Source organism: Bremia lactucae, linkage group LG8 (genome assembly GCF_004359215.1).
Source record: "Bremia lactucae strain SF5 linkage group LG8, whole genome shotgun sequence".
In the NCBI taxonomy this organism is placed as follows: Eukaryota; Oomycota; class Peronosporomycetes; order Peronosporales; family Peronosporaceae; genus Bremia; species Bremia lactucae.
Genome location: NC_090617.1, coordinates 4,835,551 through 4,850,218, shown reverse-complemented (window position 1 = coordinate 4,850,218; position 14,668 = coordinate 4,835,551). Strand labels below are relative to the sequence as shown.

General features: G+C 47.1%; 5 protein-coding genes across 5 annotated transcripts; 2 read left to right on the top strand and 3 right to left on the bottom strand.

Annotated features, from left to right (window-relative positions):
* Window positions 1–287: 287 nt before the first annotated feature.
* CCR75_004787 (uncharacterized protein) lies at window positions 288–1,946 on the bottom strand (the record flags this gene model as incomplete). The annotated part of the gene is made up of 2 exons (XM_067962873.1): window positions 288–770; window positions 849–1,946. The coding sequence occupies 2 exons, from the start codon at window positions 1,944–1,946 to the stop codon at window positions 333–335; spliced, it is 1,536 nt and encodes a 511-aa protein (XP_067815705.1). The 3' UTR covers window positions 288–332.
* A 974-nt stretch (window positions 1,947–2,920) lies between these two features.
* Window positions 2,921–5,474, top strand: CCR75_004786 (uncharacterized protein; the record flags this gene model as incomplete). The annotated part of the gene is made up of 5 exons (XM_067962872.1): window positions 2,921–3,649; window positions 3,720–4,465; window positions 4,980–5,041; window positions 5,066–5,156; window positions 5,315–5,474. The coding sequence occupies 5 exons, from the start codon at window positions 2,921–2,923 to the stop codon at window positions 5,472–5,474; spliced, it is 1,788 nt and encodes a 595-aa protein (XP_067815704.1).
* Window positions 5,475–6,280: 806 nt separating this feature from the next.
* CCR75_004785 (uncharacterized protein) lies at window positions 6,281–7,886 on the top strand (the record flags this gene model as incomplete). The annotated part of the gene is given in 2 exon segments (XM_067962871.1): window positions 6,281–6,763; window positions 6,777–7,886. The coding sequence occupies 2 exon segments, from the start codon at window positions 6,281–6,283 to the stop codon at window positions 7,884–7,886; spliced, it is 1,593 nt and encodes a 530-aa protein (XP_067815703.1).
* Window positions 6,626–10,520, bottom strand: CCR75_004784 (uncharacterized protein; the record flags this gene model as incomplete). The annotated part of the gene is made up of 4 exons (XM_067962870.1): window positions 6,626–10,112; window positions 10,164–10,223; window positions 10,289–10,368; window positions 10,430–10,520. 4 exons carry the CDS (start codon window positions 10,518–10,520, stop codon window positions 7,980–7,982), a joined length of 2,364 nt encoding a protein of 787 aa, XP_067815702.1. The 3' UTR covers window positions 6,626–7,979.
* A 2,464-nt stretch (window positions 10,521–12,984) lies between these two features.
* Window positions 12,985–14,439, bottom strand: CCR75_004783 (uncharacterized protein; the record flags this gene model as incomplete). The annotated part of the gene is made up of 1 exon (XM_067962869.1): window positions 12,985–14,439. The coding sequence occupies one exon, from the start codon at window positions 14,437–14,439 to the stop codon at window positions 12,985–12,987; it is 1,455 nt and encodes a 484-aa protein (XP_067815706.1).
* Between the last annotated feature and the right edge of the window lie 229 nt (window positions 14,440–14,668).

Here is a 14,668-nt window from a genome sequence, read left to right as displayed (position 1 = left end):
GTTGGTATTGTTTTGATCGGTATAATCCGTGCTCCGGTTAAGGGTCTGGTCAAACGGCCTCACTACATTTTCAGATCTCCTAACGTCAGAAGTCTTCTGTTTTTTTACGTGTGGCTGCCAAATTTTACGCCATAGTTAGAGCAGAACACAATTTAAGTAACCTTTTAAATGTAATACGGAAATTGATCGGTCCTTGATAATTATATGCACTTTTTAAGCGTGGCAAAATGCCTCTATTTGCGCTATTAACAACGAAACTATCGCTCTTTAGTTTGAAAGAAATGTCCTTTGCATTCAAAGATCCTATGTTCTATTAAATTTAATTTGTGTCACTAAGCTTCTTGTGCGCACAACGATTGATGCAACGATTGGTCTATTAACATGTTTTCAATGAGTTGTTGGCTCGACGTAATGGTTGCGAACATGAAGCTCAGCACGAATTCCGTAAAAGTGCTAACAGTGGACAAGTCAAACGAACCGGCTTCGGACATTTGAGGTGAGACCAAGCAGCACGTTTGAAACATCGAAACGTTGCCACACCCACGCACACGTTTGCTAATGACGTAGCCTTTTTCTTGAAAGCCAAAGCTCGCAAACGGGGACTTGGAATTCTCAAGCGCTGACGCCGTGGATACCCAGACAACAACCTGCCTATCGTCTTCAATATAGCGGCGCACGACCTGTTTCACGCGAAAGTCAGCAGCCAAGTCATTCGCCATGAACTCGATAGCAAACATTTCGGCAACAGTGTCCGACGACGACTCGACATCCTATACAGTCGTAGCGATAAATGATTTTAAGTGACGAAACGACTTAAGTACTAAAAAAAGTATCTCACATCGTCGTACCTTTGAGATGTTTTCATATAAATTCCCGCGGTGTTTCTCGCTTCCTCGAAAATGGGTCCACACGGCCTCCGCGGCCGTCTTGAAATCAAATGGAAGCATTTTGTTGGTAAAAATGTCCACGTACATGCCTTCAGACCCTTCACGTAATCGAGCATTGGCACAAGCAGTTTCGAGAATAGTTAACCCATTCGCAGCCAGTACTTCGTCCACCTCGTAGTACGCTGTCTCGGCACCAGCAAGCAGTGCATCGTACGTATCTTTATCAAGAAGAAGGTCCCACGTTGAGCCTTGTACGTTGCCAACAACGTTGCTTACGATCCCATTAAAGCCAGCGAGTTGCTGTCGTGTTCGTCGCTGCATGACCGTCTCCATACTCTTTGCGAGTTTAATTTGACTCTCCAGAACCAGCTTAAGTCGCGCATTCTCACGCTCGGCCTCCTCCCGACGTAGCTGCTGCGTGGACGCCATGTCGCGCCATAGCGGGGGCGTATCTGCTGAGTTTAGAATCGATCTCGTTGCAGTCGTTGCCATACCAAAAGGCTTGTATTCCGAAAAGGATTGGCGAAGAGACATTACCTGTTCCTCCATTTGCTTCACCTTGTTGCGTAAGTAAGCCAGCTCGTTCTTCCGATTGTCCCGGGCTCGATTCGGGTTCAATCGTACGCGTTTCTTGGTCTTTCCATTCGTACTATACTTCTCGTGGGAGCTTTGTAGAGCCGTTCCATGGTCCTGCTCTTGATGCTCAGATTTAAGGTCGTTGTTGGCCTTACAAGCACCGCTCGTGCTGGAAGGTGTCTCGTGCGCAGTAAAATCTTCTGCAGAAGTCCCAGACTTCATTTTCTGATACAGCAGTAAAGAGCTCGACAGGCCTACTTCAAGAAGCAGACTTTCCAGCTCCTCATCCACAATTCCGTCCTCGCCGTCTCCACCTGTGTCCGTGCTCGTTGGAACACCAAGGGAACACGACGGGAGGGACAATCCTCGCAACGCTTCACTAGCGAGCTGCGGATCTCCACACACTGGCGTTACGTGCGGAAAGTCGTCTACAAGGGATAGCGCAGCCTCCAAGGCTTCTCTTTCATCATCGTGCAATAGCATGCTGGGCTTTCTTAGATGATTTGTTTATCGATTGGATTCTTACGAAAAAGAATTGATATTCAATATGGAAATGTGACAGTGATTACTGCGTGGGCGTGGTGGCATGTAACTTTCACTGTCTACGGTATGCTTCATGATTTTAAGGCCCCAATAAAGGTTTGGACTCATTTTCGACTAACAGGAACGAGACATTCCAGAAGAAATCGTTCCGCAGGATAAAAAAAAGAAAAACTACTTTCTGCCAGATGGCCACACCGAGTCTTAACAGATCGGCAAAAACGCTTCTCTCGCACTGGACCAGTCCTCAAATCACACTTTTCTGTTGAACTAAAAGTGAGAGAAAAGAAGCATTGAATAAATAACGCTAGCTCACCCGACCTAAAAGTAGAGTTTGACAATGTGGAAATCTAACTCATCAAAATTACAGATGGAATTAAAACAGTCAACAAGATTGTTTAGCAACCACATCATGCAAGTGTGTAACGGGGTAGCTCGTTGCGTTAATATTAAAATCTTTAAGAGGAATAATAAAGAATAAATTATACTATCTTTAAGGTAATCTTAATATTACCATATCATGGTGATATTGCGGCAGTTGTGTTAATTAATTGATTAAAACCTTTGATTAAATACCGCCATTCGCTGCTAGACGCGCGAATGGGTGGTGTGTAAAGAGTCTCTACTGATTCATTTATTTTAAGTCAAGACATTGAATAGTTCAGTACGTCAAGCCGACTTTTCTTAAATTAGCCACCAAATTGATTGTACCGTTACTCCAAACTCGTTACGTCGATATCGTGTTGAAGAAGTATTCTGCTTGTTGATCAAATCGGGAAAGATCTGATTTATTTTTTGTTCAGATTCGTGAAAGAGCTTAATTCAATCTTTAGGAAACAAAATGAGACGAAATGATTTTTTACAGTACTTAAGTCAGCTAAAGACATTTGGAAGAGCTTAAAGAGACTTCAATCGCGATGCCACCGGATGACTCCAAAACACTGGAGGAAGCGCTCTTCTCTCTCAATAACTGTGAGGAATCAATCCCCTGGACATTTGGCGCTGATTCGTGGGCGAATTTGGAAGTTAACGCGTGTACCGGCGAGCTGGAGATGGACTTTGAGCTCCCTGTGCTAACGGAGCAGAGCCTCTCCATAGTCAACTTGACTCCCCCATCGCAGCTAATTACACCACAATTGCAACCGTGTATGGAACCGATACAACTGTCTTGCGTCGATAATTGCAGCATTTCATCGGCTATCAAGAGCCTTTCACCGCCGACTTCGATCAATACGAGAAAACGTGCGAAACAGACCCGCAAGCATTCAAATCGTGCCCGTGATTTGCGTCGAGAAGAGCTGGTGTATCTTCGTCAAAAAGTGACGGATCTGCAGCTTCAGCTTAATCAAAGGCGGAGCAAGCCCAAACTTGAGACTGCATCAACACCATGTTTATCCTCTTCGGTGGCATTGCAAGGAAGGCAAAGCAACGTGGCAACAAGGCGACGTGCGCTCTGTGCAACCGTATTACCTATCGCGAACCCAACGGGGCGCACGGCTTCGCTCTGGTCGGACATGGCGCAGCGTCAAGCGCTCGAGAGGCAAAAGGCAGAGCGCGAGAACGTGCGGCTTAAGCTCGTAGTAGAAAAACAACTTCAGCTGGCTAAAAGCCTCGAACGTATCTTGAAAAAGGGCCACTGCGAACGGGTAAAGAATCGTCATGGTCGCATGCTTTCAATAGTATAGACTTATCGTTTGATTTTGCGTTTTATGGCAGGTCTTTGGGATTACCAGCAAGCCAAGTCGTAGTGTAATGGCTTCGCTCGGATCTGAAGCAGCGCATGAAGATCATCTCTTGCTCATGGACATTGACAAGTCTCGCCACGAGCTTGACAATGTGTTTAAAGCCAATGGCTTGGGACACTTGGAAACGGCCAATTGCAACGCAAAGATTGAGCACGACGCAGCGCAAGGGATGGTGCTGGCGATCAATGCGAACAAACTCATGCCTTTTGACGTGCGCACAACAGGGAAAGCCGTTTGGCGGCACTTTGCTCACTCAATGGACCACATGCCGCATCGCACCTACTACCAGAAGCAGCCACTGCACGTGGAAACAAGCGACGACACCGTTATGGAACAATACGGCGTAAAAATCACAAACGGCCAGACAAATGGCGACTTTCACGTGAAGCACATTATTCGCCGATACGTGGAACACGACCGCATTCTTGTAGTATGGCGTACGATTACCGACACGGTCGAGTTCTCGGCTGAATTGACTTCAGGCATCCGCTTTCTAGAGAAAGGGTACATTGTGGTCAAACCGCCTGTCTTGGGGCAGGAGGATTGCACGCTAATGCAGACGTGCTACATTATTCGGCCGGAAGTGCATCATTGGAAAGAATCGCATCAAGCGCGCAAGGTTGGCGCACTTCTTGACTTTGTGCAGAGTTCCGTGAGCGGTAGTATCAGCGCGAGCCATCAAATGATTGAAAATGTACTTCTGAGCACAGCTTTGAGGTGATTTTTATAATGACTTGAAGAGGTACAGCTGAGAAAGTCTCTTTTGCTAAGGATATTCTGACTTGCGATAGCGTGATAGGAGCACAAACCTTTTCTGGAAAGGATTGTTGATTCGTCGCAAGATTCGTGTCGTCAATGTCAACAGAGGGCTTCAATAACCACCTTTTTAGCTATTTATTCGCTCAACTCGGTAGTAAATCACGCTTTCTTATAAATAATTGCTGTGAGACTGTGAAAGTAATTTATTTGCTCTGGTTTGTCCCATTTTCGTTTTATAAACAAGGATAATACACAAATGTATTTTATCACAAAAAGCGACTGCGAATTGCTGAAGTCAATGCCTCATTCTTTTTTGTATTGACATAAGTGAAATGTCAGTCTCGAATATTACCACTTTCTTTAGTAACACTGTTATCTACGATCTTGACGAACGATGATGGAACAATTGCACATCGAATGGCGTTTTGTTGGCCATAGCAGTGCTACCGAGTGTAAATTGTAGTGAATGTAGCTTTGTTCCTGAAGCAAAATCGAAGTTGCGGTATCTTAAGGATAAGCTTGACGAGGACATGAGTAAATGTTGGTCACCTTTTGCAGGTAAGAATTGCTCAAGGATTTTGTCGCGTAGAAAGGAAGGCTGCTGGAAGCGACGACAACGGAACGAGCTTCACTCTCTCAGTCTCACTAGGTAAAGGCTGAGGTAGGTCATGAAGCAAGGTAAAAAGATATGAAACAAGGTAATACTACAAATTAGTAGCAGGAACTGCTCCCAATTCTCTGTGAAGGTCTGATACCCTCTGAAGTAACCTCTCCCTTCACTTCATTTTTCCAATTATATCTCTGCAGCTTTCGCAGCCGCTTTCTTGGCCTGGTTTTCCTTAAAGATGGTGCTCCGCTCGTGCAGCACATGTTTGATTCGAGCCATGGATTTCTTGACCTTCGTCCGTCGCGTCGGGTTCGGCATGACCAGATTCTTGGCGCGGCACTGCTGCAGCTCCGTGAGTAGTGCGTTACGCTCCTTTAGCAGTACAAACCACAATTTGTGCAAGTCTTCGGTGCTCTTCTCGCGCAGCATCCATGCCTTCCAATCACCGCCCACGATTACTTGCTTCGAGCCGACATTGGCCGGTACTTGAGTTAAACTACTCGCCTTGGCGCCCTCGCCTACAGCTTTTTGAACCGGGAAGAAATCCTCAAGCCCGCGGCGGACTGTCTGATTCGCATTTACTCGCAAGCCCCCGAAAAGGCGACGCAACGGCAGCGACATCGTGACAGCTTATGGGCAAGAATCCTCAGCCACGGAGTGTTGATCCGCACTATGTACGATTTCTAGATAAATAGGTTAAAAGCCTACGTGGGTATTTGTTCACGAAGAGATTTGATCTGTAACCCCCTTCTCAATAGTTCATGTTTTTAATCGTACAAACACCGACTTTTGAGACGGGGTATCGATTGTGGATCGTCCGTGCTTGTTGAGTATGCGCACTGTACCTGTGAAATTGTTCGCTTTTCGAGAAAAGAGATTTTTCCCGCCAGGATGATCTCTAGTTCATTATGCGCACAAAGTGCCGGCAGTCGGACAGAGATTGCCCAACCCTGAGCTAAAAAACAGAAATTTCGCTTTCGAAAAGAATTGACGAGTTCGTTCAATCAAAGGGGCACACATACTTCAAGAATTGGACACGAAAGTATTCGGTGCTCCCATCTCTGGTCTGCTTCTTCCTGAGACCTTCATGGTGTCGTCCACGGGGGATCGAGAGCAGAGGACGACGCGCATGGCCCATTTTGGTGTGGCCTTCGTGTCGAATTGCCATGTTACGCCTCACACAGACCGCGGTGGAGCAGCAGCAGTCCAACATGTTCAAGCCGCAAGACCGCTTTCAAGGAGGTACAATCACTATTTCCGCCCCTGCTCGCAGCGGCTCACGTGTCTTTTGTCGATTTACAGTGTACATGCGAGTGCCGTTCATCAACAAGTCCACAAACAAGTCCACAAACCTCGCAAGCGTAAAGTCCACCAGTAGTGCCCACGCCAAGGCCACGACTCTTCTAATGAATCGTAATACTCGACTAATTACTTCCCGCACAACGTCCGCACTGGTATCGTTGGCTCGCTTTCCATTCCATCCTGTCACGCAGTCCACAAAGAGCTGCTCCGTCCAAGAGATCACTTGTGAAGGTTCCGATGCTGGAAATAATTCTTCGATAAAGGACTCGAAAACGGAGAACGCAGAGCCTATTCGAGGACTCGTTGGGCTACAAAACCTCGGCAATACGTGGTACGATGCCTTTCATGTATATCTTTCAGTCTCTTTTAACGCTTTTTGCTTCAAACAGCTTCATGAACAGCTGTCTGCAGTGCGTGAGCAATGTACCAGCCATCCTCACGTACTTCCGTCAGGACGGCTTCACACCAAAGATCAACGTTGCAAGTGCGACTCAAGGAGCGCTAGCAAGTGCCTTTGGAGACTTAATAAAGGCACTGTGGACAGGAGACCAATTCACGGCCACGAAACCTGACGAGCTCAAGCGCGTGATTGGGCGCGTCGCGTCCCGATTCCTCGGGTACGACCAGCAAGACGCGCAAGAGTTTCTGCGGTTCTTGCTGGATGGACTCCACGAAGAATTGAATGAAGTTACGACAAAACCTGCGTACTACGAGATTCAAGACCGACCGGAAGCAAACGACCGCGACGTCTCGGACGAGTACTGGCGATTCTACTACGAACGGAACGTAAGCGCCTTGTCAACGCTCTTTTCCGGCCAACTGCGGTCCGAAATTTGCTGTGAGACGTGCAACTATCGGTCGCTTTGCTTTGATATTTTCTGGGACTTGTCATTGCCAGTGCCCAAGAAAAGTACCAAACCGAGTCCTTTACGCGTTTCCAGTGGCTTTTTCGCTGGACTCCGGACAGTCACGGATGCAGCAACCAGTGTAAAAAACGTGTCGATTTATGACTGTCTTAAGGTGTATACTGAAAAGGAAGTTTTGTGCGATGACGCGGCGTTTTATTGCTCCAAGTGTAAGACTCCGCGATCTGTAATGAAGAAGATCTCGATCTACCGACTTCCGAAGATTCTAGTGCTTCATCTCAAGCGGTTCTCGTTTTCTACGTTGAGTCGAGAAAAAGTAAGTCACTCAATCACTTTTCCGTCTCAGAGTCTCGATATTGCCGAGTATTGTGCCGCCGACGCAGTCGTTGATGGCAGCACTTTGTATGATCTCACGGGCATTGTGCACCACGTGGGCTCGCTGCCTGGCGGCCACTATACTGCCGAGTGTCTGAATGCAGATACGCAAGAATGGTACAGCTTTAACGATGCTTCCGTGACAGCCATCAAACAGCCAGAGCTTCATAGTTCCAGCGCTTACATGCTCTTCTACCAGAGGCGACAAGAAGAGTCTCGTACTATATAAAAGATCGAGTCAAGAGTCATCGACGCAGTGGAATATTCAAGTGTGCTTTCAGATCAAAATGTGAGCCTAGTGCAAAGAGATTTTAGTGTTTACCTAAATAAGTGTAAGACGTGTGCCATTGCTTGACAGTTGCATCACTTCCAGTTCCTGGTAATGCTGGATACAAGCGTGCAATTGCTGCGACGTGTAGCCCTTGCGGAGAACTACTGGTTCCAAGTCGCTTAGAGCAAGCACTTTTAAATTGCGATCCGTCGCGAGTTCCAGCACGAGACGAAAAATCTTCGACGTGGTGTCAGCCGATTGGTCGCTTCGACCGTACGCTCCTGTGTTGCCTCTATCAGTGCCGTTCGCGTCGTCCTGCTCGATCAGCGACGCCTTGGACACGTAGACCAGTCGAATGGCTTCGTCCACGTCTTGATGAATCACTTCTGTTGAAAACCGCAGACGTGCAAGAGCTTGTGAGAGCCGCAAGATACTCAGCAATTGTCGAGCAGTCATGGCCGTTTGGGCATCGTTCGCTCCACCGTCGCCATATTTCTGACGAAATTGCTGTCGCTGCCGTTCCCGCGCATGATCATTCACGTCCTGCTGCCGCAAAGTCACGTAAGCTTCAACGATATAGCCGCATAAATGCTCGGGAATGCTGGGTTGGTATTGCTTGGCAATCGCAATAAAGTAGCGCAAAACTTCCGGACGTACAGGCTCAAACTTCATCTCGGGATTCCGTGAAAACCGATGCACGTACGTCACATGTCGCGCCAATGCTTCGTCCTTTTCATAATTCGCCGTGTCCAATAACAAGAACAAGAGATCGAATCGAGAGAGCAGTGCGTTTGGAAGATTAATGTTCTGTGACGCACTGAGCTTCTTGTTGTACCGTCCATAGATGGGATTGGCCGCTGCGAGCACGGACGTGCGGGCATTAAGCGTCGTGGTGATCCCTGCCTTGGCAATACTCACAGTCTGCTGCTCCATGACCTCGTGAATTGCTGTCCGATCGCCTTCTTCCATCTTATCAAATTCGTCAATGCAGCAAACGCCCATGTCGGCTAACACAAGCGCTCCGCCTTCGAGCGTCATTTCTTTCGTCGTTGCGTCTCGTACAACTGCCGCGGTGAGGCCGACGCCGGAACTGCCTTTGCCAGTTGTGTAAATCCCTCTCGGAGCGATCGTGGCAATGTGTTTTAGCAGCTGCGACTTGGCCACGCCTGGGTCGCCCATGAGCAAGACATTGAGGTCTCCACGTAGCTTCATGCCTTCATCCATGCGCTTAGTCACGCCTCCAATAAGCAGCAGCAAGAGCGCTTTCTTGACATCTTCGTGGCCGTAAATCTCCGGCGCTAACGACTGCGAAAGCACTTCGTACACGTTCTCAGACGCTTCTTGCAACCGCAGCACAGCGCTCTCCATTGGCTCCGACGACTCCATTGCCGAGTACCGTTTCTTGTGGTTCACAACGTCCGTGGCTTCCAAGTACGTTTCAGTGACCAAACCCATTTGCATCTGGCGCTGTGGAGAGTATGGAAGTGGCAAGAAAATGCCCGAGATCGTGACGAGAGCCCCAGGTTCACACGTGCGGGTCAATTCGCCACGTAAGTAGACTGTCAACGACCGTGGAATGTGGCCCATAGGGACTTGATCCGGTAGCTCTTGGAATTTCACTTCTTGATACTTGTCAAACTTGGAGGCTTTTGTTTGCATGATAAGTCGACCTTGGGCCTTGTTCGTCTCGCATCGTTCACTTGGACATTGCGTAAGGGGATTAAACTGCCGCGCTTTTACTTCCTGATACACTTCATTCGCACACGCTTCGCACGTGTATGTAGCAACAGTCAAAAGCGGTTTAACTGTCGAGACTCTCGTGACCATGCCTTTGATGCGAACCAAGGCCCCGACCTTGGCGGCTTTGACGGCTCGAATTGGCACGGCTTTGAGTTTCACGCCTGGAATTAAATGCACTTCGAAACGACGCATTAACGCCGGTGGAAACACAGTGGAAGCAAAAGCATTGACTGTCGAAGTTGGAGTCTCATTGTCTTGTTGCTGACGTTGCTGTGCCAGTTCTTGCGCTCGTGACATCCGAAGCACATCCAGCACATCTTGAGATTCGGAAATGTCTTTGGTAGGAGGCGGGAGACTCTCGTCGATGGCATCTGAAAAGAGCGCGATGTATCGTCGAGCATTTCGCACAATTCGAGTCACAAAAGTCGGATCATCTTTTTCAAACTTAGACACGAGTTAGAAGCGACAATAAGTATTGCAATAGTATGGACGTACAATTTCAACGTCGTCCAAGGCGACGGGAATGGACGTCCGCTCTCGATTTGCCACCTCTTGCTGCGATAGATAAACGCTTTTGTTCAGTGCTTTAGAATGTTATTATCGTTATGTGTGACATTTACCATCATCTGTGCATACTTGGGTCCAAGTGCAGGGTCGGCCAAGTTCGACGTAAAATTCCGTAGGAATTCGCTGCATTTTGCTATATAAATTGTCCAAATGTGCTTATTGCGGTGAGATTGCAGCACTAGCAGTGTTCGTACCTTTTTCTTCGGCGTAGTTGGACATGCCAACGCCTCCGGACGCATTACTTACGTTCCCGAAGGCCTGCGAGACTGCTTGCAATGCCGCCATTTGAGAAGCGAGGTGTCATTAATTTAACCAACTAATGCATTGTACATTTATGTTTGCGTTTTGTCCAATCATGAGAATCTAAAGGGGTACGCAGGTACCTAAAGATCAACAAATGGTTTCTTATGTTTCTTTCATCAATGTGATTTCTCATTGCGTATCCTCGTATTCCATATTACTTTTTTTTCCCGACAAAATGAATTTTATTGGAGCGTACATAGCCTTGTTTTCAATCTTGAAGCAAGCTTAGTCTCCCCTTCATTTTCCGTTAAGAAAGCCGAATATTGAGACCACTGCTGCACTTGCTATTGATGGGGCTTGTGCAAATTTTGTTCCCAATGGTTTTATTCAATGGTAGAGCAGCTTGGGCAATGTGTATTCAACTAGCAACGAGCCGATCATCAATTTGGCGAAACGAAAGAATCAATGATGCGAAAACGCGTTCAAAAGCACAAAGCCAACTTGGAGGACACAAAATGGTGACGAGCTTCGGGATGTATGCTGCCAGCAAAAGCATAATGCATACCTTAACACATTCAGCCTTACGTAGCTTCGAATAGCGGTCACTTCCTAGCAATACGACCGTGCATAATTTTCCTAAATCATTACAGAAGCCAGTACCACGCGGCTGCTTCAAGACCAAAATGACGTTGTTTGGCAACACGATGATTAAGGAATCGATTCATATTTATTATAATTGCCCAGCGAGGCCTAAAAAGATTGTAGTTGGCCCGTTTGATCTGCCCACGGGGATGAATAACTATCTGGTCTTTATGTAAGTGCTCAAAAGGCTCTGATGCCTGGGGTAAAGTAAGGCAGATCTTAAAATACATGCAGGAAGTTGCAGTTGGCCCCACAGACGTCCCAACATGAAGGTTCAAAATATCATGACCGATTACGATTACCATTGGCGGGTGACGGCCCTGGAAATCTCAGGTGTCGCTGAAAGATACAAGGATAATCAAGTTCTTGGTAAGGATTCTACAGAGCTGATAGCCTTTAGATCGGCAAAAGTTGTGATTTGGTGAAGGTACCTCTTAAAATGCCTGAAAGACCTGGTGGCCGTCCGACAGCGAGAACCAGACTTGATTGAAACACAGACTACCCTGTACATAACTCAAGCGGTAAACCAAATTGTGTTTATCGCAATGCGTTTGCTGTATCGGTCTTGGTCATCCAAGACCTGATTTCGTAAGCAATTCGTTTAACTTAGACTGAAAGGCGTGCGAAGGGGCAGACGCATCCATTCAATGATTAGATGCGGGTAGATAAGAGTACTGACGCAGCGCGAGGCACGTGACCTCGGTCCTCATGGATTTTGACTTCCGGCATTTCAGAAACAACCTTATTTTCCATACGTCATACGTAAAGTGTGGCAAATGCAAAGCACAGCCAACATTCTGACTTCGTTAGGGTGGTATTATACTGCTTTCATGGCAGCGATAGGCGTTTAGGAGCTATATTGGTAGTAATGAGTAGTCTTCCCCTCGCATCAAAAGTTCACGTCCACGGGTTAGATCTTAGTGAACGCTAATGGAATTGTACAGCAGAACATGGAAGAATGGATTTTTTTGAGACAGAAGACATCGATAGATCGCGAGAAAATGTTAACAAACTAGAACCTATCAATGGAGCAGCAATAGTCAAGTCTTTTTCAGTTGAACTGAAATAAGGTTCGACAAAACCTACAGCTCAGCAGTTATAAACAAGAATTGCGGAACAGGATAATTCTGGTCGACGTAGGAATGGAATAGAAATCCATGGATACTAGCAATATATTTGGTTGTGCTTAACGATTTTCATGCGTCCATACTTACAAATACGAGGGGAAGCAAAACTTCTCGGGCGGAATGCAGCCAAAATGTTTTTATGGTAGAACGATTTTTTTTTTCCTTGTTAGCATTTTTTATGAAGACGTCAAAATTTTAAAGTCTACAAATATCTCTGTTTTATCCAACCTTTTGTCAATTGTGAGGAAAAGCTCTGCCCTCGCGAATCGTCTGCAGATTGGAGTGGATCAATCTATAGGCGATTTCCTAACGAGCATTTTCGAGTTACCCCAAGGTACAGCTGCGCGAATACTAGTTGATGCCGCTGCCGATGGTAGCAATCGCTTGTTGTGCCATTTCTCGAATCTGAAGACGGCAGTTTTATCGATTGTTACGTAGCTGTGTTAGTTTTAGTTTCATCGCATGTGGTTGTCTAAGAAGTAAGTAGGATCAGTCGTGCCTTACATATTTCGCTAGTGTTAATGGTCGAGGTTCCAGCAAATGGGATCGATCACCAAATAATGGTCGCAGCTTGAGCATAAGGCATTGGCGCAGTCGCGCAATCAAAGAAAGTTTACATTTGTCATTTTGTCATTAATTATTCGACGTCGCGATTTAAATATCAGTGCAAGCATTCGTTTTCTATTGAGAGGTAACATATCACCTCCATCTATGATCAAATTGTAAAGTCATCTAACTTAGAATGCAATCGCTGCTTGAACAACCTTCAGTGCATTGATGCGGCCGTGACCGTACTGATTGTTTGGAAACATCGTGCTTGTCGTTTCGCCGCACGTAGCTGCACTCCGTAATGCCTGTTCCGTCGAACCAGTCAGTATCGTCTTCATCGCATCAAAGCTGAGACCAGGTCGTGCACTAAGCGCTAACGCAATCGTACCCGTGACGTGGGGTGTCGCCATGCTTGTTCCCGAAATTGTCATATATTCGTTATCATTCCCCTTCCAAGCAGAACGAATGCCTACACCAGGAGCAGAAATATCGGGTTTGACGAGGCCATCGGCGGTGGGACCAAGGCTGCTAAATGAGCCGAGACCGTCCCTTCTATCGGTCGCACCAACGGTTAAGACCATTGGTGAATCCCCGGGAGTTGCAATTGAACCGCATCCACGGCGGCCCGAGTTGCCAGCCGAAAAGACTGGAATAATGCGAGCAGCCCGCCAGGCATCGAGACTGGGCTGAAAGTACGTACTGCCTTGAATGGTCCCCCAACTATTGCTTATCACATGCGGGGCTTTCGATGGGTCACAGTTATTACCGTCCGTATCGGTCGGACACAGCATAAACTGCGCACAAGCAATTAAAACAGACAGCGAGCACGCCTTTTCACTACAGCCTTTGCAAGCCATCCATTTGGCCCCAGGAGCGACGCCGACTCCTTTTTCCCCAGCAATTGTGGCCATGGTGTGCGTGCCGTGGCCACCAGCATCGAAAGGGGCCGCCGTCTTTTCACGCGGATCATACCATCCGAATGGCCCAACAAAGTTATTAACCAGAGCTTCGTGAGTCCCACGGACGCCTGAATCGATGTTGCCAACTATTACGTTCTGCCCAATGTTGTTCGTGGCCCATACATCTGGTGCATTGATTTTCGTGGGTCCCCAACCAACGGGAGCAGATTGGTTGTTCGTCAAGTCAATTTCGGATTCAGCAAAGTCCGTATCAAGAATAGCGTCATAGATGACCTCCTTGACCATCAGCAGCTCCGTGACCTCTTGAACGAGATGTGGAGGGCAATCCAAGACATCAATAGTGTTGCTGATCCAGTTGGCTTGGTATTGTGTCCCGGCTGCTTTTAATACTCGAGTCACTGGTCCTTGCGTTCGCTGCGCGTGTTGCTTGAGTGCGTGGACGATGTTCCGGATGTTCTGAACTCGCTCGGCCTCTGTCCACCTTGAGGTGCTAAAGTTTGCAGCAGCGTTAATAATAGGCCGAGTGTCTTTGTTCATGACAATTATGAGCCGGCGCGGGTCAATTATATCGCTTACGACCTTAATAAGCGATGATACTATCGCTGGCGTCACAGTCGTGACTGTTCCGACTAAATTCGAAATTAATCCGGCCGGGGCCCCCGAGACGACAAAGACGAGAGTGACAGTGAAGAGTATGAAGAAAGTGGAACCAGGTCGCGTCATAAGTATCGTAATGATGCGTCAGCTCAATTTTTAGTAGCACGCGAAGCAATTGAGACTCCGCGAAGGGGAGTTGAGAAATGAAATGAATAGGAACATACAGGCAAGAAACTCTTTTTGTTGGAGGGGCATGGTGACTGTCACTTTCGATAGGTATCCGCTCTTGCATTCTCTGATTTCAATGGTGAAAAGTACCTATGGATCGTTTGCTATCGTCGCGTGGTAAAGTATG